The 25,032-nt window shown below is 56.2% G+C and overlaps 2 protein-coding genes and 1 long non-coding RNA gene across 3 annotated transcripts in view; all 3 read left to right on the top strand.

Moving 5' to 3' along the window:
• Window positions 1-1,363: 1,363 nt before the first annotated feature.
• Window positions 1,364-1,720, top strand: NHLH1 (nescient helix-loop-helix 1; the record flags this gene model as incomplete). The annotated part of the gene is made up of 1 exon (XM_079329705.1): window positions 1,364-1,720. The coding sequence occupies one exon, from the start codon at window positions 1,364-1,366 to the stop codon at window positions 1,712-1,714; it is 351 nt and encodes a 116-aa protein (XP_079185831.1). The 3' UTR covers window positions 1,715-1,720.
• Window positions 1,721-7,401: 5,681 nt separating this feature from the next.
• VANGL2 (VANGL planar cell polarity protein 2) lies at window positions 7,402-23,340 on the top strand. The gene is made up of 9 exons (XM_079329632.1): window positions 7,402-7,482; window positions 11,560-11,674; window positions 13,553-13,802; window positions 14,246-14,366; window positions 16,345-16,952; window positions 18,718-18,854; window positions 19,000-19,135; window positions 21,009-21,240; window positions 22,553-23,340. The coding sequence occupies exons 3-9, from the start codon at window positions 13,732-13,734 to the stop codon at window positions 22,811-22,813; spliced, it is 1,566 nt and encodes a 521-aa protein (XP_079185758.1). The 5' UTR covers window positions 7,402-7,482; window positions 11,560-11,674; window positions 13,553-13,731; the 3' UTR covers window positions 22,814-23,340.
• The window catches only part of LOC306813953, a 45,667-nt gene continuing 30,560 nt past the window's right edge, over window positions 9,926-25,032 (top strand). The window contains exon 1 of the long non-coding RNA XR_013777064.1: window positions 9,926-10,028. This is a non-coding gene — a long non-coding RNA (uncharacterized lncRNA). The remainder of the gene's footprint in view (window positions 10,029-25,032) is intronic.

Below are 25,032 nucleotides of genomic sequence, written 5' to 3'. Positions count from 1 at the left end.
CAAACTGTGAGATCAGTCGGGAATTGTCCCCAGTCCCTGTGATCAGTCGGGAATTGTCCCAAAATTCTGAGATCGGTTCAGCATTGTTCCCAATCTCCGAGATAATTTTGGAATTGTCCCCAAACTCTGAGATCCATCAGGAATTGTCTCCAAACCCTGAGATCAGTTTGGAATTGTCCCCAATCCCCAGGATCCATCGGGAATTGTCCCCAATCCCCAGGATCAGTTTGGAATTGTCCCCAATCCCCAGGATCCATCAGAAATTGTCCCCAAACCCTGAGATCAGTTTGGAATTGTCCCAGTCACCAGGATCGGTTTGGAATTGTCTCCAAACCCTGAGATCAGTTTGGAATTGTCCCCAACCCCCAGGACCCATCGGGAATTGTCCCCAAACCCTGAGATCAGTTTGGAATTGTCCCCAGTCCTCAGGACCCATCGGGAATTGTCCCCAACCCCCAGGACCCATCGGGAATTGTCCCCAAACCCTGAGATCAGTTTGGAATTGTCCCCAGTCCTCAGGACCCATCGGGAATTGTCCCCAATCCCCAGGATCCATCGGGAATTGTCCCCAGTCCTCAGGATCCATCGGGAATTGTCCCCAATCCCCAGGACTCATCGGGAATTGTCCCCAAACCCTGAGATCAGCTTGGAATTGTCCCCAACCCCCAGGACCCATCGGGAATTGTCCCCAGTCCTCAGGATCCATCGGGAATTGTCCCCAATCCCCAGGACTCATCGGGAATTGTCCCCAAACCCTGAGATCAGCTTGGAATTGTCCCCAACCCCCAGGACCCATCGGGAATTGTCCCCAGTCCTCAGGATCCATCGGGAATTGTCCCCAATCCCCAGGACTCATCGGGAATTGTCCCCAAACCCTGAGATCAGCTTGGAATTGTCCCCAACCCCCAGGACCCATCGGGAATTGTCCCCAGTCCTCAGGATCCATCGGGAATTGTCCCCAGTCCTCAGGATTCATCGGGAATTGTCCCCAACCCCCAGGACCCATCGGGAATTGTCCCCTGTCCCCAGGACCCATCGGGAATTGTCCCCAAACCCTGAGATCAGTTTGGAATTGTCCCCAATCCCCAGGACCCATCGGGAATTGTCCCCAAACCCTGAGATCAGTTTGGAATTGTCCCCAACCCCCAGGACCCATCGGGAATTGTCCCCAATCCCCAGGACCCATCGGGAATTGTCCCCAAACCCTGAGATCAGCTTGGAATTGTCCCCAACCCCCAAGACCCATCGGGAATTGTCCCCAGTCCTCAGGATCCATCGGGAATTGTCCCCAAACCCTGAGATCAGTTTGGAATTGTCCCCAACCCCCAGGACCCATCGGGAATCCCCGCTCCCCCCGCCCAGGATGATGCTGAACTCGGAGCAGGCTGCTCTGGCCGCCGCCCCGCCGCGCTCCGGGCCCGAGCCCGCGGTGTGCGCGGCCGCCGGTGCCGCGGGGCTGGCGCTGCCCGAGGAGCCGGCGCGGAAGGAGCCGCTGAGCCGCGAGGAGCGGCGGCGGCGGCGCCGGGCCACGGCCAAATACCGCACGGCGCACGCCACGCGGGAGCGCATCCGCGTGGAGGCGTTCAACGTGGCGTTCGCCGAGCTGCGGCGGCTGCTGCCCACCCTGCCCCCCGACAAGAAACTGTCCAAGATCGAGATCCTGCGCCTGGCCATCTGCTACATCTCCTACCTGAACCACGTCCTGGATGTCTGACTGTCTGTGTGTCCGTGTGTCCATCCCTGTGTCCATCTGTCCATGTGTCCATCCCTGCTGCCCACCCTGCCCCCCGACAAGAAACTGTCCAAGATCGAGATCCTGCGCCTGCCCATCTGCTACATCTCCTACCTGAACCACGTCCTGGATGTCTGACTGTCTGTGTGTCTGTGTGTCCATCCCTGTGTCCGTGTGTCCATCCCTGTGTCCATCTGTCCATGTGTCCATCCCTGCTGCCCACCCTGCCCCCCGACAAGAAACTGTCCAAGATCGAGATCCTGCGCCTGCCCATCTGCTACATCTCCTACCTGAACCACGTCCTGGATGTCTGACTGTCTGTGTGTCCGTGTGTCCATCCCTGTGTCCATCTGTCCATGTGTCCATCCCTGCTGCCCACCCTGCCCCCCGACAAGAAACTGTCCAAGATCGAGATCCTGCGCCTGGCCATCTGCTACATCTCCTACCTGAACCACGTCCTGGATGTCTGACTGTCTGTGTGTCTGTCCGTGTGTCCATCCCTGTGTCCGTGTGTCCATCCCTGTGTCCATCTGTCCATGTGTCCATCCCTGCTGCCCACCCTGCCCCCTGACAAGAAACTGTCCAAGATCGAGATCCTGCGCCTGTCCATCTGCTACATCTCCTACCTGAACCACGTCCTGGATGTGTGATTGTCCGTGTGTCTGTCCGTGTGTCCATCTGGCCATCTGCTACATCTCCTACCTGAACCACGTCCTGGATGTCTGACTGTCTGTGTGTCTGTCCGTGTGTCCATCCCTGTGTCCATCTGTCCATCCCTGCATCCATCCCTGTGTCCATCTGTGTGTCCATGCCTGTGTCCATCTGTCCATCTGCTACATCTCCTACCTGAACCACGTCCTGGATGTGTGATTGTCCGTGTGTCTGTCCGTGTGTCCATCTGGCCATCTGCTACATCTCCTACCTGAACCACGTCCTGGATGTCTGACTGTCTGTGTGTCTGTCCGTGTGTCCATCCCTGTGTCCATCTGTCCATCCCTGCATCCATCCCTGTGTCCATCTCTGTGTCCATCTGTCCATGTGTCCATCCGTGCTGCCCACCCTGCCCCCTGACAAGCTTCATCTCCTACCTGAACCACGTCCTGGATGTGTGATTGTCCGTGTGTCCCTGTGTCCATCTGTCCATCCCTGCATCCATCCCTGTGTCCATCTGTGTGTCCATGCCTGTGTCCATCTGTCCATCTGCTACATCTCCTACCTGAACCACGTCCTGGATGTGCGATTGTCTGTGTGTCTGTCCGTGTGTCCATCTGTGTGTCCGTGTGTCCATCCCTGTGTCCATCCCTGTGTCCATCTGTCCATCTGCTACATCTCCTACCTGAATCACGTCCTGGATGTGTGACTGTCTGTGTGTCTGTGTGTCCATCCCTGTGTCCATGTGTCCATCCCTCTGTCCATGTGTCTGTGTGTCCATCTGCTACATCTCCTACCTGAACCACGTCCTGGATGTCTGACTGTCTGTGTGTCTGTCCGTGTGTCCATCCCTGTGTCCGTGTGTCCATCCCTGTGTCCATCCCTGTGTCCATCCCTGTGTCCGTGTGTCTGTGCTGCCGCCCCCCCCCCACCCCGCTCCTGGGGATTTGGAGCCGCAATTCCAGAGGGATGGAGCCACAAATTCCAAATTCCAGGGGTTTGGAGCCGCAATTCCCGGGGGTTTGGAGCCGCAATTCCCGGGGGCTTGGAGCCGCAATTCCCGGGGGTTTGGAGCCACAAATCCTGGGGGTTTGGAGCCGCAATTCCCGGGGGTTTGGAGCCACAAATCCTGGGGGTTTGGAGCCGCAATTCCCGGGGATTTGGAGCCGCAGTTCCAGAGGAACTGAAGCAGCAATTCCAGAGGTTTGGAGCAGCAGTTCCAGAGGGATGGAGCTGCAATTCCTGGGGATTTGGAACCGCAATTCCCGGGGGTTTGGAGCCGCAGTTCCAGAGGAACTGGAGCAGCAATTCCAGAGGTTTGGAGCAGCAATTCCAGAGGGATGGAGCTGCAATTCCTGGGGTTTTGAAGCAGCAATTCCAGAGGAACTGGAGCAGCAATTCCCAGAGAGCTGGAAGAGCCAATCCCAGAGAGCTGGGACGGCAAATTCCAGAGGGATGGAGCTGCAAATTGCAGATGGATGGAAGAGCAAATCCCAGGGATTTGGAGCAGCAGTTCCCAGAGGGATGGAAGAGCCAATCCTGGCGGGCTGGGACAGCAATTCCCAGCGGGATGGAGCAGCAAAACCCAAAAGTTTGGAAGATCAAATTCCAGAGGAACTGGAGCAGAAATTCCCTATGGGATGGGACCGCAAATCCCAAAAGGTTGGAACCGCAATTCCCAAGGGTTTGGAGCAGCAATACCAGAGGAACTGGAGCAGCAATTCCCAGAGGGATGGAGCCAAAATTCCCAGAGGAATGGAGCTGCAAATCCCAGAGAGTTGGGACAGCAAATCCCAAAAGTTTGGAGCTGGAATTCCTGGGGATTTGGAACCAAAATTCCCAGAGAACTGGAGCAGGAATTCCTGGAGCCGCTCCCCGTTTTCCCCCCCAAACCCTTCCCCTGCCTCTTCCCTGTGCCACGAGGATATTTATGGAATTTATTTATTGAGAATTATTATTTATTATTATTTATTATTATTTATTATTACTATTAATAATTTATCTGCTGTGTCCTTGTGTGCTTTTGGGGGGAAAAGCAAACAGTCCTGTCCCCATTCCCAATCCCGTTTTAGGGTCACTTTTTCCATTCCTCATCCCTTTTAGGATCACTTTTCCCCATTCCCAATCTTCTTTAGGGTTGGTTTTCTTCATTCCCAATCCCCTTTAGGGTCAGTTTTCCCCATTCCCCATTCCCCATTCCCCATCCCAAACCCCTTTAGGATCTCTTCCCCCCTCCAGCAGACCCCAAACCCCTTTGGGGCCCCGGCCCCATCTGGTCCCATTGTCCCCTCACAATGGGAGCTCTCGGCTCTCATTGAGATTCCGGCCCCGACAGATTGGGAATTCCCGGCCTTTGTCCTTGGCTGCTCTGAGCCTTTGCCGCCACAATTCCTCATTTTTTTTTTTTCCTATTCCCGATTTTTTCCCCCTTTTCCAGTCCTTTCCCCTCTCCATCCCTCTGAAAATCCCATTCTTGCTGTGAGGGGGATATCCCGTGGGGGCTTTTCCTTGGGAAAATCCGCTTGGGTTTGGGATAAAAAATCAGATAAATGCTCCTGGATTTGGGATTAAAAAAAATGAGGGAATTGCTCCTGGGTTTGGGATAAAAATCCCGGGACTGCTCGGCTGCCTCTTCCCAGAGGAATTCGGGAATGTTCCCGTGGACACCCCATCACTCTCCCCCATCTGGGGACATCCCTCTGCTCAATTTGGGAACCCCAAACCCTTTTAGGGTTCATTGTCCCTATTGTGTCCCCAAACCCCTTTAGGGTTCATTGTCCCCATTGTGTCCCCAAACCCCTTTAGGGTTCATTGTCCCCATTGTGTCCCCAATTGTGTCCCCAAACCCCTTTAGGGTTCCTTGTCCCCATTGTGTCCCCAAACCCCTTTAGGGTTCATTGTCCCCATTGTGTCCCCAAACCCCTTTAGGGTTCATTGTCTCCATTGTGTCCCCAAACCCCTTTAGGGCTCATTGTCCCCATTGTGTCCCCAAACCCCTTTAGGGCCGTGTCCCCCTCGCAGGGGAGGGGCGGCCCCATAAGGGCCGGGCTGGGACCGAGCGCCCCTTCCCAGCTGCCGCAGCCCCATCTGGCCCCGACCCCATAAATCATCCCCAGCAACGACCCCGACCCCATAAATCATCCCCGGGGCAGCTGCGGGGGCGGCGCAGGGACCCCCCGGCACGGACCCCACAACAATGGGGTCACTGGAACCCCCCAGTACAGACCCCACAACAATGGGGTCACCAGGAGCCGGGTTTGGGGTCTCAGCTCGGGGTGGGGTCGCTGGTTCCGCTCATTGGGGTGTGAAATATGGGGTGGGGGGCACTGAGCCCCCCCATAACAGCTGGCTCCATCCCCCCTCGCTCCCCGCCCCAAATTCCCTTCAAAATCCCCCCATATCCCCCTAATCCCCCCATGACCCATATCGCCCCTTTCCCCTCAATGTCCCCTCGCCCCCTAACCCAAATCCCCCCATATTCTCCCAATTTCCTCCATCACCCCCAGCCCCATATCCCCCCCAAATCCCCCCAATTACCCGCTCGCCCCCCCAACCCAAATCCCCCCAAATCTCCCAAGTTTCCGCCTCGCCCTCAGCCCCAAATCGCCCCCAAATCCCCCCCATAACCCCCCAAATCCCCCCTCGCGCCCCCAATCCCCGCTCCCCTCCCGCCCCCGCTGCCCATTGATGCCAAACACGCATTTCAATCCCACCAATGGCAGCGCTCCTCTCTCCCCTCGCCTCTCTCCATTGGCTGGCGCCGCGGGGGGCGGGGCCTGCTGTTCCCACCCTCCCCATTGAGAGCGCGGCTGTTCCGGGCAGCGGCCGCGCCCCCCTCGCCTGCGGACCCCCCCAGACCCCCTGCTGTTCTTGGGGGGCTCTGGGGGGATCGGGGGTCGCTCCCTCTGGGGGTGCTGGAGCTGCTGGACTCCCCCGTGTGTCCACAGCACGCCCGAGGGTGTCACTCATGTCCAACAGGCCCTGCTGGCTCAGGGGGGTTGCTGCTCCTGAGCCCCCCCCCCCCAAAAAAAAAATCTCTCGCACCCCCCTGGCTCCCCCTTCTCCTGCAAGCTGGGAGTCCCAGGGGTGTCCCCCAATATCCGCAGGGATGGGGGCTGGGATGTTCCAGCCGCTCCCGCCCACCTCGGAACCCCTGGGGCTGAGGTTCGGGGGTGACCCCCAAAATCGGGGGGTTCGGCGGGACCATCCTCAGGATCCCCCAAACCCGGGGGATGGATCAGACCTTCCCCACGACCCCTCGAACCCCGGGGACCTCGGCCGAACCCAGGACCCGAACCCCATTTTTGTTCGAGGGGTCATTTATGAGGTTCAGAATCCTTCCCCGAACTCCAAAACAAAGCGGGGAGACCCCTTTGGGAACAATTTTTGGGGGTTGAGACCCCTTAGGAACCCCTTTGCCCCCCACCCTGAGATGCAGTGGGACATGTGGGGACAAGAGGTGGGGGCTTAATCCTCACTGTCCCCAAAAACGGGGATTCTGCCCCCAAAAAATCCCTCCCAAGTGCATCCTCATCCCAAATCCCCCCGGCCGTGGGGTCCCCGAGTGTCAGGGGGGTCCCTGGGTATCAGAGGGGGGGTCCCAGGGTCTGGGGGGGTCCCCAAGTGTCCGCAAGTATCCCTGGCTGTGGGGGAAGTGGCCCCCAAGTGTGGGGGGCGCTTCTTCGCTATCGGGGGGTCCCCCCGGGGGTTCGGGTTCGTCCCTGGATATCCAGGGGGGTTTCCCCGGTTCTCGGGGGGTCTCCTGGGTTTCCAGGACGGCTCTCTGTGTACTCAGGGGGGTCGTCCCGGCTCTCGGGGGTCCCCCCGGTGTCCCCCCGCCCCAGACAATGGCCCCGGAGCGGCGCCGGGAGCGCGGAGCGCAGACAATGGGCGGGAGCGGCCCGGGCAGGGGGCGGGGGGGCTCCGGGGCCGGACGAGGGGGGGCTCCGCTGGGAACCGGGGTTTCCTCCGCCTCCTCCTCCTCTTCCTCCTCCTCCTCTCCTCCTCCTCCTCCTCCTCCTCCTCCGCCGCCGCCGCCGCCGCCGCCGCCGCCGGGGTTTCGGTGCGGGGGGGACGCGCACAAAGGTGCGGCGGCGATGGTGAGTGCGGGGGGATTTGGGGGCGCTCCCGGGGGGATCCCGGGATGCGGAACCGGCCCCGCAGCTGCCGGGGAGGGGAGCGGGGCCGAGCCGGGCCGGGCTGGGCGCGTTCCCTGCGGGAAGGGCCCCGGGAGCCGCGGCTTTTCCTGGGCTGGCGGCGGCTCCGAGAGCCCCGAGCCCGGCGCTGGAGCCCGGCGGGGTGCGGGGGCGGGGAGGGGGCGATGGGACCCCCGGGACAGCCCCTTGGGGACACCCCTGGGTCTGCGGGGATCCTGCTCGGGGCGCGGTGCGACCCCCGGGATCCCCCGAATCCGTCCCCGGGGGTGGCGGCGGTGGCACCGCGGCCTCGGAGCGCTTTGTGCCCATCCCGGGGGCACCTGCGGGGTGTCCGTGTCACCTGCGGGGTGTCCCCGGGGCGTCCCCGGTGTCCCCCATCATCTGCGGTGTGTCCGTGTCACCTGCGGGGTGTCCCCGGTGTGTCCCCGGGGTGTTCCCGGTGTCCCCCATCATCTGCGGTGTGTCTCTGGCACCGGTGGGGTGTCCCCGGGGTGTCCCCGGAGTGTCCCCATCACCTGCGGGGTGTCCCCGGTGTCCCCATCACCTGCGGTGTGTCCCTGGCACCGGCGGGGTGTCCCCGGGGTGTCCCCGGGGTGTCCCCGGGGTGTCCCCATCACCTGCGGGGTGTCCCCGGGGTGTCCCCCCACGAAGTTCGTCGCTGTCCCCCCAGTGTCCCCCGGTGTCCCCCACTGTCTCCTTCTCCTCCCCGGTGCCATCCCGGGGTCCCCGGGACGGGGTGTCCCCGCTGTCCCCCTGCCCTTCCCGATGCCATCCTGGGCTCCCGTCTGTCCTCTTCTCCTCCCCACTGCCCCCCGTGTTCCCCCCGCTGTCCCTTGTGTCCCCCGTGTCGCCCTCGCTGTCCCCGTGTCCCCAGACCGGGGTGTCCCCGCTGTCCCCCGTGTCCCCCTCGCTGTCCCCGTGTCCCCAGGCCGGGATGTCCCCTCTGTCCCGCTGTCCCCCGTGTCCCCCCGTGTCCCCGCGGCCCCGGGCCCGGGCGTGCCGCTGTCCCCCGGCTCCGGGACAGCCCGGGCCGGTTCATCCCGAGCCGGTTCCTCGCGGAGCCGCCCTGGAGCCGCCGGGAGTTCCCGCAGCCCCGTCTGGGATGGGTTTTTCCTTTGGGATCCTTGTCCCCCCCGCGGGCGGAGCTGGGAACACAACAGAACAACAACAACAACAACAACAACAAGAAATTAAAAAAAAAAACCAAAATATGGAGATTTCGGAATTAAAATCTTCCGCACCTAGAAATTCTGGGATGGGGCCGGGAGTCAGATGGGATCCCCAGGATTTTCCGGCGGCTTTGTGAAGCTCGGATGATTTAATTAATGAACAATCAACAATTAACAGGCGGCGGCCGGACGGGGGGAGCTGGGGCTGGCGGCTCTGGGGTCGAGGTCACCCCGTGTGTCCCCTCCCCGTATTCCAGAGGGGCTGGGGACATTCCCAGCCTTTGGAATGATCCCGTGGGACCATTCCTTGTTTTCCCCGGCTCCTGGCAGACAATGGGGCCGGAGGGAGCAGCCCCGAGGTCGCGGATCCGGATTAATTCTGGGATTTGGGATGAGTTTTCCGAGCGCTGTGGAGGTTTTGTGGATCGGGAAGAAGGATTTGGGAATTCCCAGCTGGGAATTCCGGCCAGCACCGCCTCAAATCCAAGGAATTCCAGCCCTGCTGCCCTCCAGGATCCCCTGGGTGTGGATGGGAACATTCCAGGGTTCCCAGATCCTGCATGGATCCCATCCCTGTGCTGCTTTCCCGGGATCGAGGACATGGAAAATGGATTGAGGAGATCCCAGAGGATCAGCAGCTGATGGAGAGGAGTTTTCCTGGATCCAGAACTCCAGCCCTGGGTGATCCAGTTGTCCTTTTGGGGCAGCAACTGGGATTTTGAGGCTTCTCCTGGAGAAAACGTCGGAATTCCGAGCAACACCACAGATTTCTGGGATCATCCTTCCCAAATCCCACAGAGCTTTTTGGGATTGCTGGAAGGGAAGGGGAGATGGGATTTGGGATTTCTCCAAGGAATCCTGAGCGTACCCTGGGAATTTGGGATGGGGGAATTTGTGGATGTGGGGTGGGAATTCCAGAATCCTGGAATTTTCACTGGGAATTTGGGATTCCAGGATCCTCCAGCTCTGGGATTTGATTTTATGGGTGCTGGGGTGGTGTTGGATCCAGGGAAGGGAAGTGGGGAAAATCCTGGGATGGGAACGGGGCTGGAGCAGCTGGAGAAGGGAATGGAAAATCCTGAGGAAGCTGGGGGGGCTCCAGCTGGAGAAAAGGGGGATCCAGGGGGAATTTGGGATCTGCCAGGGGGGATTTGGGATCTGCCAGGGGGGATTTGGGATCTGATCCCAGGGAATGGGACAGGACTGGAGGGAACGGCCTCGAGCTGTGCCAGGGTTGGATTTTTGGGATGTTTTTTCCATGGAAAAAGGGTTGAGAAGTGTTTGAGGGGCTCAGAGATGGTGGGATCCCCATCCCTGGAGGTGTTTAAAGAATTCCTGGAATTCTGGATGTTGATCCTTCCCACCTTGGACTCGGTGACCTCGGAGCTCTTTCCCAACCTGCACAATCCTGAGATTTTTGGAACCACATCCAGATTCCTGAGTGGATCCCTGAGTTGGATTCTCCTGGAAAAGAAGCCTTGGATGCTCCCAGCCCATTCCCAGTTCCTCCAGGATGGAAATTCCGGATCCTTCATCCGCTGGATTCTCCCTCTCCAAGTGGGATTTTTCCCAGGAAAACTCATTCCTGGATCTGCCTGGACAGGAGCGGATTTTCCTCTCAGAATTCTCCCTCTGGAGAAGAAGCTTTTTCATCTGGGAACTCTTGGATCTACTTTTTATTTTTAATTATTTCAGTTTTTTTGAGGGGAATGTTTGAATCCCAAACACTGGATTTGAGGTTCAGGACTTTAATCCCGAGCCCCATCCCAGGACAAATTCCAGCCTGGACTTGAAGACCTTGGGAATGGCGAAGTCTCTCTGGCCCTAGGGGGATTTTTTGGGAGCTTTGATCATCCCAGGATTAAAAATTGGGAATTTTCCTCCTCCTCTTTTGCATCTGGCTCTGGCTCCCGGCGGCTCCCCGAGTCCAGGAATCCATTCCCGACTTTTCCTGGGCTGTGGAACCGGCTCTGCTGGAAAAGATTCCAAGAAAATTTTTTTTTTTTTGTCCTACTGCAACAAGAGAATGAGAAGCTCCTGGATTCCTGCTGGAATTCCCAAATTCCCTTTGGAAAGCTGCTGGGAGGGGGGCAACACCTGGAGAACTCAGGGATTCCTGGAAAATCCCAAATTTATTTTGGCTGAATCCACAACCTGGGACCAAGAGACCTCGGAATACCTGGAAAATCCAGGGATTCATGGAAAACTCCAAATTTATCCCAGCTGATCATCCTGGATGATAATTCCCAAAAAATTTTGGGATGCCTGCAGTGGGGTGTCCAACCCACACCTGTTGCTTTTCCTTGGTGTTCCCAAGGAATCCCCAAGTGCCGGGATTTGGGAATTTGTGGAGTTTGGGAATTCACAGGGTTCGGGAATTTTCATGGCTCAGGAATTTGCAGCTTTGGGAATTCGCGGAGTTTGGGAATTCGCGAGATTTGGGGATTAATGATTCAGGAATTTGTGGGATTCAGGAATTTGTGAGATTTGGGAATTCCCAGGGTTTGCTAATTTGTGGAGTTTCGGAATCCATGGGGCTCAGGAATTCATGGGATTCAGGAATTTGTGGGATTTGTGAATTTGCGGGATTTGTGAATTCGCGGGATTTCGGAATTTGCAGGATTCAGGAATTCATGAGATTTGGGAATTTGTGAGATTTGGGAATTCCCAGGGTTTGATAATTGTGGCGTTTGGGGGCTCAGGAATTTGCGGGATTTGTGAATTCATGGGATTTGTGAATTTGCGGGATTCGGGAATTCGCGGGATTTCTGAATTCGCTGGATTCGGGAATTCGCGAGATTCGGGAATTTGGGAAAAGCTCCAGAATTCCCGTTTTTTTTTGTCTCCCCAGCTCCAGGGCGGCCCCCCCGTGCCCTGAGCAGCCGCCCATGCCCGGCCCCTCTCCGATGCCGCGCGTGCCACAGGCCCCGGAGAGCGCCGGGACGGAGCCGCCGCCGGAGCCGCCGGTGAGAGACCGGGAATCCTGCTGGGAGCACTGGGAGCACTGGGAGCACTGGGACGGGATCCAGCCATTACTGGGGACACTGGGGACACTGGGATGGGATCCAGCCCTTACTGGGGACACTGGGATGAGATTCAGCCATTACTGGGGACTTTTGGGACACTGGGATGGGATCCAGCCCTTACTGGGGACACTGGGATGGATCCTACTGGGAGCACTGGGAGCACTGGGATGGGATCCAGCCATTACTGGGGACACTGGGGACACTGGGATGGGATCCAGCCCTTACCGGGGACACTGGGAGCCCAGGAATGGATCCTACTGGGAGCACTGGGGACACTGGGAGCACTGGGATAGGATCCAGCCCAGTATTGGGAGCACTGGGGACAGTGGGACAGGATCCATTCTTTACTGGGATTAATGGGGTTACTGGAACAGAATCCAGCCATTACTGGTGTTACTGGTCCATACTGGGAGTCCCAGTGTCCATCCCTTACTGGGGTCCATTCTGGGAGCCCAGTGTCCATCCCTTACTGGGGTTACTGGTCCATACTGGGAGCCCCTGTGTCCATCCCTTACTGGGGTCCATTCTGGGAGCCCCTGTGTCCATCCCTTACTGGCGTTACTGGTCCATACTGGGAGTCCCAGTGTCCATCCCTTACTGGGGTCCATTCTGGGAGCCCCAGTGTCCATCCCTTACTGGGGTTACTGGTCCATACTGGGAGCCCCAGTGTCCATCCCTTACTGGGGTTACTGGTCCATACTGGGAGCCCAGTGCCCCTGTTCCCGTGTCCCGGTTCCATTTCCCGGAGCAGGAGAGGCCGCGGTTCCCACGGAGATCCATGCGGGACCCTCCGGAATTCCGGACAAAGGAATTCCCCCCTCCCCCCCTGCCCTCCTGGAGGCCTTGGGAAATCGGGAATGGGATTTCCATGGAAACCTGGGGTGGCTCCCGAAGGCAGCCGGGGGCTCCCGAGCTGAGGGGCTGGGGCTGGATTCCCCAAAAAACTCGGGAAAATTCAGTGGGATCATCCGGGGGGATCTGGAGTTCCTTGGGATGGATCCAGGGGTTCCATGGGGGATTGGGGTTCCCAGAGCCCCCCAAAATCCTCAGGAGGATTTTCCAGGATCATCCAAAGGGATCCAACGTCATTTAGCGGTGTCCGGATTCCCCCAATTCCCCCATTCTGTACTGGCCCGTACTGGTCCATACTGGTCTGTACTGTGCCATACTGTGCCATACTGGTCCATACTGTGCCATATTGTGCCATACTGGTCCATACTGGTCCATACTGGTCTATACTGGTCCATACTACTCTGTACTGGTCCATACTGGTCTATAGTGGTCCATACTGGTCCATACTGTGCCATACTGGTCTGTACTGTTCCATACTGTGCCATGCTGGTCTGTACTGGTCCATACTGTGCCATACTGGTTTATACTGGTCCATACTGGTCCATACTGATCCATACTGGTCTGTAGTGGCCCATACTGTGCCATACTGGTTTATACTGGTCCATATTGGTCCATACTGGTCCATACTGGCCTGTAGTGGCCCATACTGTGCCATACTGGTTTGTACTGTGCCATACTGGTCCATACTGGTCCATACTGGTCTGTAGTGGCCCATACTGTGCCATACTGGTTTGTACTGTGCCATACTGGTCCATACTGGTCCATACTGGTCCATACTGTTTCATACTAAGATGGACTAGTCCATACTGGTCCATACTGGTCCATACTGGTCTGTAGTGGCCCATACTGACCCGTACTGTGCCAGACTGGTCCATACTGGTCCATACTGGTCTGTAGTGGCCCATACTGATCCGTACTGGTCCATACTGGTCCAACACCAGTGACAATCCCCATGTCTCCCCACAGGTGGGCGTGTCCCTTTCTCCCGAGCGAGGCCACCCCAAGGTGACAAAATTGAGCCCCTCAAGGTCACGGTCGATTTCCTGAAGGTGCCCCTGGGCCTGAAGAAGCCCCCGCTGAAGGAGGCCCTGGGAAAAGCCAAAGCGCCGGCGCTGGAGCGGCGCAAAGCGCGGGGCAGCGACGCCATGGACAATGAGTCCCAATATTCCGGCTATTCCTACAAATCCGGCCACTCCCGCAGCTCCCGCAAGCACAGGTGAGCCAGCCCAGCATTGCCTGGCTGTCCCCGGCCTGTTTTGGCTTTTCCCTCTTCTCCTACTTTTTTCCCAATTTTTCTCACTTTTTTCCCCCACTCCTTTCGTATTTTTTTTCTCACTTTTTCCTAATTTTTTTTCCCCTACTTTTCCCCCACTTTTTCCCACTTCTTTCCTGCTTTTCCCCACTTGTCCTCCACATTTTTTCCCAACTCCCCTCACTTTTTTTCCCTGCTTTTCCCCCCACTCTTTCCTGCTTTTTTCCCCACTTTCCCCCCTTTTTGCCCAATTTTCCCCCAATTTTTATCGCTTTTTTCCCCACTTCTTTCTCACTTTTCCCCCCACATTTTTCTCTCTTTTTTCTCCCACTTTTTCCTCTGAATTTCCCCCCACTTCTTCTCTCTTTTCCCTCACTTTTCCCCCTCTTCTCCCCCTCTTTCCCCAGGGACCGGCGGGAGCGGCACCGCTCCAAAAGCCGGGATGGGACGCGCGGGGACAAATCCGTGACCATCCAAGCGCCGGGAGAGCCTTTGCTGGACAACGAATCCACGCGGGGGGACGAGAGGGTGAGCGGGGAGGATTCGGGATCCCCGGGTGGGATCCGGGAGCTTCCCGGCGGAATTTCCCGGCGGGGCGGTCGAGCCGGTCGGGCCGGTCCCGGCAAAACGAGAAAAGGAGAAAATGAAAGGGGACGCGGCTCCGGCGGCGCCTCGGGGCTGGAAAACGCCCCCGGGATGGCATCCCAAGGGATCCAAACCTCCAGGATTCGCCCCAAATTCCCGGCTGGATGGCACAGGAGAGGCTGCCCCACCCCAGGGTGCCCCTCGTTCCCGAGTTCTGGGATCGCTCCGGACTGCGCGGAGCCCCATCCCCGCCTTTCATCCTCTCCCAAGCCGCCCACGCCGGCGGCTCCGGCGCTTTTCATGTTCCTGTTCCTGGGAATGGGGCTCCCAAAGCCAAACCTGCCCTTCCCGTCCCTCTGGAAAGCCCCAGGCTCCGCTTTGCCCTTTGGAATTAAATCGTGGAATTGGTTGGGCATGGAAACCTCCCATTATCCCGGACTGCTGCGAGCTGGAATTGGGCACTCGCAGGGATGAGGAATCCGTGGAAAAATCAGTGCCAGGCGACTGTACTGGGAAGAGTTTCCCGGTTTTCTGGCAGAAATTTCTGGGGAAAATTCCGGCATTGGAGAAAAAAACCAAAGAACAAATTCCAGGAATGTCCTGTCCCAGGAATTTTTGGGAATGTCCGAGCGCCCAAAACCAGGAAGAGGGAAAGACACACGGACAGGGGGGTGGGAAGGAATCCAGCTGGGAAGGAATCCAGGGTTTTCTGGCACCTCTCTGTCTGGGAGAGAAGGGTTCTGGAGTAGGGAAGGGCCTGTTCAGAGCGATTCCCGACAAATTCTGACAATTCCCGGCAATAATTCCCAACAATTCCCAGTAATAATTCCCAACAATTCCCAACAATTCCCGACAATAATTCCCGACAATAATTCCCGACAATTCCCAGCCGTCCCGGCGCGGGCAGCAGTGCGGGGGTGTGCCGGGCGTGTCCCTGCTGGCCCTGCCGGCCTGAGGGGGGGTTTGCTGGGAAATCCGGGAACTTCCCGATCCCAAAGCTGCTCCTGCCGGGGCCGGAGCTTTCCCAGAGGGAAAAATTCCCGGCGGAATCGCTGCTGCTCCAGGTCCAGGCTGAGGTTTTGCCGAACTGAGGAGGGGGATGGCTCCGGGAAGGGCGCCCGGATTGGAGGTGGGATGGGGTTTGGAGCTGGGAATGTCCCTCTGGGATTGGAGGAATTTAGCACCACTTCTTGGACTGTCCCCTGTTCCTTCCTCAGGGGCACAATTCCTGGTTTAGAACACTGGTGGGTGGGAAATTCTGGAGGTGGTGTTGTCACCTGGCACAGGTGTGACACAGGGCCACCCTTTGGAATGTCCCCTGTCCCCTGTCCCTTGCCCAGGGTGACACCTGGGTGGTGGGTGGGAGGTCCTGGAGGTGATGTTGTCACCTGGTACAGGTGTGACACAGAGCCACCCCTCAGAACATCCCTGTCCCTCCCCAGGGTGACAATTCTTGGTTTGGAGGTGCAATAGGTGTGAGGTCCTGGCAGTGATGTTATCACCTGTCACAGGTGTGACACAGCCACCCCTCAGAATGTCCCTGTCCCCTCCTCACAGTGACAATGGGGACACTCCTGGTTTGGAACTGTGAAGGGTGGGAGGTCCTGGCAGTGATGTTATCATCTGTCACAGGTGTGACACAGCCACCCCTCAGAATGTCCCTGTCCCCTCCTCACAGTGACAATGGGGACACTCCTGGTTTGGAACTGTGAAGGGTGGGAGGTCCTGGCAGTGATGTTATCACCTGTCACAGGTGTGACATGAAGCCACCCCTCAGAATGTCCTTGTCTCCTCCTCATGGTGACATTGGGGACACTCCTGGTTTGGAAATGTAAAGGGTGGGAGGTCCTGGCGGTGATGTTGTCACCTGTCACAGGTGTGACACAGAACCACCCCTCAGAACCCCCCTGTCCCTCCCCAGGACGACAACTGGGGCGAGACCACCACGGTGGTGACGGGGACGTCGGAGCACAGCATCTCCCACGATGACCTCACGCGCATCACCAAGGACATGGAGGACAGCGCCCACCTGGACTGCTCCCGCCACCTGGGCGTGGCCTTGGGCGTGGCCCTGGCCCTCCTGGCCTTCCTCACCCCCTTGGCCTTCCTCCTCCTCCCGCAGCTGCTGTGGCGGGAGGAGCTGGAGCCCTGCGGCACTCCCTGCGAGGGGCTCTTCATCTCGGTGGCCTTCAAACTCCTCATCCTCCTGCTGGGCAGCTGGGCCCTGTTCTTCCGCCGCCCCAAGGCCTTCTTCCCGCGCGTCTTCGTCTTCCGCGCCCTGCTCATGGTGCTGGTCTTCCTGCTCGTCGTCTCCTACTGGCTCTTCTACGGCGTGCGCATCCTGGACTCGCGCGACCGCAACTACCGCGCCGTGGTGCAGTTCGCCGTCTCCCTGGTGGACGCGCTGCTCTTCGTCCACTACCTGGCCGTGGTTCTGCTGGAGCTGCGGCAGCTCCAGCCGCAGTTCACGCTCAAGGCCGTGCGCTCGGCCGACGGCGCCAGCCGCTTCTACAACGTCGGCCACCTCAGGTGGGAGCGGCCTCGGTGGCTGGGATGGGCGATCCTGTGGTGGGGATGGGATTTGGTGTCCTAGCTGGATGTTCCTGTGGTGGGAATGGGGATTTGGTGTCCTGGCTGGATGTTCCAGTAGTGGGAACAGGAATTTTGTGTCCTGGCTGGACGTTCCCGTGGGGGGGATGGGATTTGGTGTCCTGGCTGGATGTTCCTGTGGTGGGAACGGGGATTTGGTGTCCTGGCTGGACGTTCCCGTGGTGGGGATGGGATTTGGTGTCTTAGCTGGATGTTCCTGTGGTGGGAACGGGAATTTGGTGTCCTGGCTGGATGTTCCTGTGGTGGGAACGGGGATTTGGTGTCCTGGCTGGATGTTGCAGTAGTGGGAACAGGAATTTTGTGTCCTGGCTGGATGTTCCCGTGGTGGGGATGGGATTTGGTGTCTTAGCTGGATGTTCCTGTGGTGGGAACGGGAATTTGGTGTCCTGGCTGGATGTTCCCGTGGTGGGGATGGGATTTGGTGTCTTAGCTGGATGTTCCTGTGGTGGGAACGGGAATTTTGTGTCCTGGCTGGACGTTCCCGTGGTGGGGATGGGATTTGGTGTCCTAGCTGGATGTTCCTGTGGTGGGAATGGGGATTTGGTGTCCTGGCTGGACGTTCCCGTGGTGGGGATGGGATTTGGTGTCCTAGCTGGATGTTCCTGTGGTGGGAACGGGGATTTGGTGTCCTGGCTGGACGTTCCTGTGGTGGGAATGGGAATTTCGTGTCCTAGCTGGATGTTTTCATGTTGGGGACAAGGATTTTGTGTTCTGGCTGGACGTTCCTGTGGTGGGAACGGGGATTTGGTGTCCTGGCTGGATGTTCCAGAAGTGGGAACGGTAATTTTGAGTCCTGGCTGGACGTTCCCGTGGTGGGAATGGGATTTGGTGTCTTAGCTGGATGTTCCAGTAGTGGGAATGGTAATTTTGTGTCCTGGCTGGACGTTCCTGTGGTGGGAATGGGAATTTTGTGTCCTGTCTGGATGTTCCAATAGTGGGGATGGGGATTTTGTGTCCTAGCTGGACGTTCCCGTGGTGGGGATGGGATTTGGTGTCCTAGCTGGATGTTCCTGTGGTGGGAATGGGGATTTGGTGTCTTAGCTGGATGTTCCAGTAGTGGGAATGGGGATTTGATGGCTTGGATGGATGTTCCAGTAGTGGGGGTGGGGATTTTATGTTCTGGTTGGATGTTCCAGTAGTGGGAATGGGGATTTGGTGTCCTAGCTGGACGTTCCTGTGGTGGGAATGGGGATTTTGGGCTTTTTCAAGGAGGATTTGTGATCTGATCCCTGGGAATGGGACAGGACAAGAAGGAACAGCCTCAAGCTGTGCCAGGGTGGGAAATTTGGGAAAATTCCTTCTGGAAAGGGTGGCCAGGCCTTGGAAGGCACTCGGGGAGTGTTGGATCCCCATCCCTGGAGGTGCCAGAGGAATTCCTGGAGATTCCTCTGATGACCAAAGGGATCAAGACTCGGCGATCCTGGAGCTCTTTCCCAGCCCGGATCATCCTGGGAATTGCTTGAATCATGGAATGCTTTGGGTTGGAAGGATCTTAAAGATCCATGGGCAGGGACACCTCCCTCCATCCCAGCCTGACCTTGGACACTTCCAACCACGGGGCACCCACATTTTTTCCTGGGAATTCCATCCCAGCCCCTCCTGTCCCTGGCTGTGTGCTCCCCTCACACATTCCCAACCCTCCCCCCATTCCCATTTTTCCCACATTCCCCTTTTTCCCTCGCAGCATCCAGCGGGCGGCCGTGTGGATCCTGGAGAATTACTACCACGACTTCCCAGTCTACAACCCCGCCCTCCTCAACCTTCCAAAATCCGTCCTGTCCAAGAAAATGTCCGGCTTTAAAGTCTATTCCCTCGGCGAGGGTGAGATTCCCGCTTTTCCCTCAACCTCTCCTCTCCCGTTTTTCCATCCCCCACCCTCGCTCTCCTCTCCAGAACGTCGTGTTTTTTTTGGAGGAGGGGGATCTCCGGGTGGTTTTTTTTTCCCAGCTGTTGTGCCTCTCCGCAGAGAATTCCACCAACAACTCGACGGGGCAGCCGCGCGCGGTGATGGCGGCGGCGGCGCGGCGGCGCGACAACAGCCACAACGAGTTCTACTACGAGGAGGCCGAGCACGAGCGCCGGGTGCGGAAACGCCGCGCCAGGTACGGCCAGGCTGCGGGATTGGGGGTCCCCTGCTGGGAATTCCGTGGATGGGGAGGTTCCCGGGAGGGAATCTGAGCTAGTCCCGAGGGTTGGGGTGGTTGGGTTGGTCTTCAGCTGAGTTGGTTGAAGTTTTTTGGCGATGAGCGAATCTTTCCAGATCTGAGGGGTTTTTCCATCCCAAATCCATGGTGTCTTCCATCCCAAATCCAAGGGATTTTCTATCCCAGATCTGTGGCGTTTTCCACCCCAAATCCAAGAGGTTTTCTATCCCAAGTCCAAGAGATTTTCCATCCCAAATCCATGGTGTCTTCCATCCCAAATCCAAGGGATTTTCTCTGCCAGATCCATGGGTTTTTCCACCCCAAATCCAAGTGTTTTTCCATCCCAAATCCAAGGGATTTTCTATCCCAGATCTGTGGCGTTTTCCACCCCAAATCCAAGTGTTTTTCCATCCCAAATCCAAGGGATTTTCTATCCCAGATCTGGGGCATTTTCCCATTTTCCACCCCAAATCCAAGTGTTTTTCCATCCCAAATCCAAGGGATTTTCTGTCCCAGATCTGCGGCATTTTCCACCCCAAATCCAAGAGATTTTCTATCCCAAATCCAAGGGATTTTCTATCCCAATCCATGGAGTTTTCCATCCCAAATCCAAGGATTTTCCCATCCCAGATCCAAGAGGTTTTCTACCCCAAATCCAAGAGGTTTTCTATCCCGAATCCAAGAGATTTTCTATCCCAGTCCATGGAGTTTTCCATCCCAAATCCAAGGATTTTCCCATCCCAGATCCATGGGTTTTGGACCTCAAATACAAAGGGTTTTTCACCCCAAATCCACAGGGATTTCCATCCCAAATTCAAGGAATTTTCCATCCCAAATACCTGGGGTTTTCCGTCTCAAATCCAAGAGGTTTTCCATTCCAAATCCAAGAGGTTTTCTACCCCAAATCCACAGGGATTTGCATCCCAAATCCATGGGGTTTTCCATCTCAAGTCCAAGAGGTTTTGCACCCCAAACCCACAGGGATTCCCACCCCAAATCCACAAGGATTTCCACCCTAAATCCACAGGGATTTCCACCCCAAATCCAAGAGGTTTTCCACCCCAAATCTGCGGGGTTTTCCACCCCAAATCCAAGAAGTTTTCCATCCCAAATCCAAAGGAATTCCCACCACAAATCCAAGAGGTTTTGCACCCCAAATCCACGCAGTTTTCCATCCCAAATCCACGGGGCTTTCTACCCCAAATCCAAGAGGTTTTCTACCCCAAATCCAAGAGGTTTTCTACCCCAAATCCAAGAGGTTTTCTACCTCAAATCCAAGAAGTTTTCCATCCCAAATCCAAAGGAATTCCCACCACAAATCCAAGAGGTTTTCCACCTCAAATCCATGAGGTTTTCTACCCCAAATCCAAGAGGTTTTCCACCCCAAATCTGCGGGGTTTTCTACCCCAAATCCAAGAAGTTTTCCATCCCAAATCCAAAGGACTTCCCACCACAAATCCAAGAGGTTTTGCACCCCAAATCCACGCAGTTTTCCACCCCAAATCCACGGGGCTTTCTACCCCAAATCCAAGAGGTTTTCTACCCCAAATCCAAGACGTTTTCTACCCCAGATCCAAGAGGTTTTCCACCTCAAATCCAAGAAGTTTTCCATCCCAAATCCAAAGGAATTCCCACCACAAATCCAAGAGGTTTTCCACCCCAAATCCAAGAGGTTTTCCACCCCAAATCTGCAGGGTTTTCTACCCCAAATCCAAGAGGCTTTGCACCCCAAATCCACACGGTTTTCCACCCCAAATCCTTGGGGTTTTCCCACCCCATTCCCAGCGCCTTCCCACCCCAAACCCCCGTGGGGTGTCCCCTGTCCCCGCAGGCTGGTGGTGGCGGTGGAAGAGGCCTTCACCCACATCAAGAGGCTGCAGGAGGAGGAGCAGAAGAACCCTCGGGAGATCATGGACCCGCGCGAGGCCGCCCAGGCCATCTTCGCCTCCATGGCCCGGGCCATGCAGAAATACCTGCGCACCACCAAGCAGCAGCCCTACCACACCATGGAGAGCATCCTGCAGCACCTCGAGTTCTGCATCACCCACGACATGACCCCCAAGGTGCCCACAGATGTCCCAGATCCTTGTCCCAATAAGGGGTTGGAGCCACTTGGGGTTGGGTTTTAATCCTGGGGTGGAGGAGATGGAGAAGGGAATGGGGGATCCTGAAGGGCTCGGGTTGGAGTAAAAGGGGATCCAGGGGGGATTTTGGGGGTCTGATGCCAGGGAATGGGACAGGACAGGAGGGAACAGCCTTGATCTGTGCCAGGGTGGGAATGGGGGATCCTGAGGGGGCTCGGGTTGGAGTAAAAGGGGATCCAGGGGGGATTTTGAGGTCTGATGCCAGGGAATGGGACAGGACAGGAGGGAACAGCCTTGATCTGTGCCAGGGTGGGAATGGGGGATCCTGAGAGGGCTCGGGTTGGAGTAAAAGGGGATCCAGGGGGGATTTTGGGGGTCTGATGCCAGGGAATGGGACAGGACAGGAGGGAACAGCCTTGATCTGTGCCAGGGTGGGAATGGGGGATCCTGAAGGGCTCGGCTTGGAGTAAAAGGGGATCCAGGGGGGATTTTGAGGTCTGATGCCAGGGAATGGGACAGGACAGGAGGGAACAGCCTTGATCTGTGCCAGGGTGGGAATGGGGGATCCTGAGGGGGCTCGGGTTGGAGTAAAAGGGGATCCAGGGGGGATTTTGGGGTCTGATGCCAGGGAATGGGACAGGACAGGAGGGAACAGCCTTGAACTGTGCCAGGGTGGGAATGGGGGATCCTGAAGGGCTCGGGTTGGAGTAAAAGGGGATCCAGGGGGGATTTTGGGGTCTGATGCCAGGCAATGGGACAGGACAGGAGGGAACAGCCTTGAACTGTGCCAGGGTGGGAATGGGGGATCCTGAGAGGGCTCGGGTTGGAGTAAAAGGGGATCCAGGGGGGATTTTGGGGTCTGATCCCAGGGAATGGAACAGGACAGGAGGGAACAGCCTTGATCTGTGCCAGGGTGGGAATGGGGGATCCTGAGGGACTCAGCTTGGAGTAAAAGGGGATCCAGGGGGGATTTTGGGGTCTGATCCCAGGGAATGGGACAGGACAGGAGGGAACAGCCTTGAACTGTGCCAGGGTGGGTAATTTGGGAAAATGCCTCCTTGGAAAAGAGAAAAAACCTTGAAATGAGCTCGGAGATGGTTGGAGTGACCACCCCTAGAGGTGGAATCCCTGAAATTCTGTGGACTCAAAAACCTCAGAGCTCTTTCCCAACCCCAAAAATCCCTAAAAAACAAAAAAACCCCAAACCCAAAGCAGCACCACAGGGCCGTTTTCCCCCCTCCAAACCCCCAAATCCAGAGGTGACACGGCCGTGTCCTCCCCTGTCCCCAAGGCCTTCCTGGAGCGGTACCTGACGGCCGGCCCCACCATCCAGTACCACAAGGACCGCTGGCTGGCCAAGCAGTGGACACTGGTCAGCGAGGAGCCGGTGACCAACGGCCTCAAGGACGGCGTGGTCTTCGTGCTCAAGCGCCAGGACTTCAGCCTGGTGGTGTCCACCAAGAAGATCCCGTTCTTCAAACTCTCCGAGGAGTTCGTGGACCCCAAGTCTCACAAGTTCATCATGAGGCTGCAGTCCGAGACCTCGGTGTGATTTGGCCGGGATGGGATTTTTTTTTTTTTCTTTCCCGAATTTTTCCGGCTACGAGTTTTCCTCCGGGAAAGTCGCTCCCGGTTCCGGCGCCTTCCTGGGATCGTGACCACTCGTCCTTTTTGAGGTGGCTGAGCCCCTTTTCCTCTTCCTCCTCCTCCTCCTCCTCCTCCTCATTCCCCAAATCCGGATCCTCTGGAGCCGTAACTCAAGGGCTAATTCCAAGAATTCCCAACTTCCTTCTTCACCAGCGTCCTGGAGCAGCTCTGGGTCCCACAGAGCTGCTGCTCCCGTTTCTTTTCTCCTGGACAATTCTCCTGGCTCTGGCCTTAAACCACTGCCCTGGGGCTGGGTTTGCAATCCCAAGGGAATTTTTTTAGGGGGAAAGAATTTTGGAATCATCTCCAGGATCCGTGGCTGCTGTGGAAAAGCTCCCGGAGCGCATCCCAGGTTTTGGCAGTGTCCTCCTCGCCTTTGCTGATGTTTTGGGTTTTTTTAGGAAAAATGAGTGGAAATCTGGATTGCTTTTGGAATAGCTAAAGGTTGAATTGAGGTTTTTGGGGGTTTTTTTTTGGGGTAGATTTTGCTGCTCCTGAGGGTGCCCCAAATTCCAGCAACATCTCCTGGATCCGTAACCTCGAGTTGCTCCTGGGAGAGATCAACAAATGTCCCGTGGTGATCCCTCAGAATTCCCACTGGGATGCAAAAAACTTTTTTTTTTTTTGCCTTCTCCTGCTTTTTGGTTTTTTTTTAAAGGTCACAAATACCTCACGGACAGATTTGGAATTTTTTCCCATTTTTTTTCCCACCTTCACCCTCATGGGGTTGGAAGTGCCGGATTTCATTCCAGGGAGGTGTTTTTGGGGTCGGATTTTTGGGGTCGGATTTTTGGGGTCGATTTTGTCCTAAGCACTAAAAAAGGGGAGTTTGGAACCAGGGGAGGCTTCCCCAGTAAGCACCAGTAGCAAAATGGGGGGGGGATCCATCCCATATCCAAATTCCAGGAAATCCCCATTTCTTGGGGGAGAAATTTTTTGGGGGAATTTCAACCCCCTCCTGCTGCTCCCAACATTTTCCCTTTTTGGGAAATTTCCCAAAACATTTCCCAGCATTTTGGGGCTGAAGGATTTGGATTTCACCCCCTGATCCTGGGAGCCCATTCTGGGGCATTTTCCTGAAAAAAAAAAAAAAAAAAAAAAAGGTGGATGGATCATCCTGATGGAGGGAGGGGGGTGGAACTCACAATCCCATTTGGGAATTTTGGGAGAGAAAAATTCCCTTTTTCTGGTTCCATTTTTGGGGTTGGGTTTGGATTTTGTTTCCCCCGCAGAGCCGAGATTTTGTGCATGCGTGTAGAAAGTTGTAAAATGTCAAATTAATGGTTTTTAATATATAAAAAAAGCTTGGATTTTCCCGGTTTTTTGCAGCGGATCGGAGCATTCCGGCAGTGGTAGGAATTTTTTCCGTTGGTGTTCGGTTGTTTTTTGGTTTTTTTTCTGTTTTATTTTATTTTATTATTTTTTTTTTCATAGAGGAACTAAAATTGTACAATTTTGTTGTTGTTTTTTTTTTTAAATAAAAGAAACCCGTTTTGACATTTTTTAAAAAATTCATTTTGGCTGGGGGGCTGTGGGGGCCAAGAGTTTGGGGTTTGTGGGGTCAAGGATTTGGGATTTTTGGGGTAGAGTTTGGCATTATGGAGTCAAGGATTTGGAGTGTGTAGGGTCAAGCTATGGGCTCTGTAGGGCCAAGGATTTGGGGTCTCTGGGATCAAAGATTTTGGGTTTGTGGGGCAGATTTTGGAGTTGTGAGGCCAAGGATTCAGAATCTAGATTTGGGGTTCTCTGGGATCAATTTATGGTGTCTCTGTGGTCAAAGATTTGGGGTCTACAGGGCAAGGATTTCGGATTTATGGAGCAAAGAATTTGGGGATTGTGGGGCCGAGGATTTGGCATTTTTTGGGTAGTTATGGAGTCAAGGTTTTGGAGTGTATGGGGTCAAGTTATGGGGTCTGTAAGGACAAGGATTTGGGATTTATGGGGCCAAGAGTTTGGGGGTTATGGGGTCGAGGATTTGGGGTTGCTGGGATCAAGGATTTTGGGTTTGTGGGGCCAAGGATTTGACATCTCTGGGATCAAGGATTTTGGGTTTATGGAACTGGGGATTTGAAGTGTTTGGGGTCAAGGATTTGGGGTTTGTAGGGTCAAGGATTTGGGGTCTCT

Source organism: Erithacus rubecula (assembly GCF_903797595.1).
Source record: "Erithacus rubecula genome assembly, contig: SUPER_33_unloc_1, whole genome shotgun sequence".
Taxonomy (NCBI): Eukaryota; Metazoa; Chordata; class Aves; order Passeriformes; family Muscicapidae; genus Erithacus; species Erithacus rubecula.
This window is presented reverse-complemented; position numbering and strand designations above follow the sequence as displayed.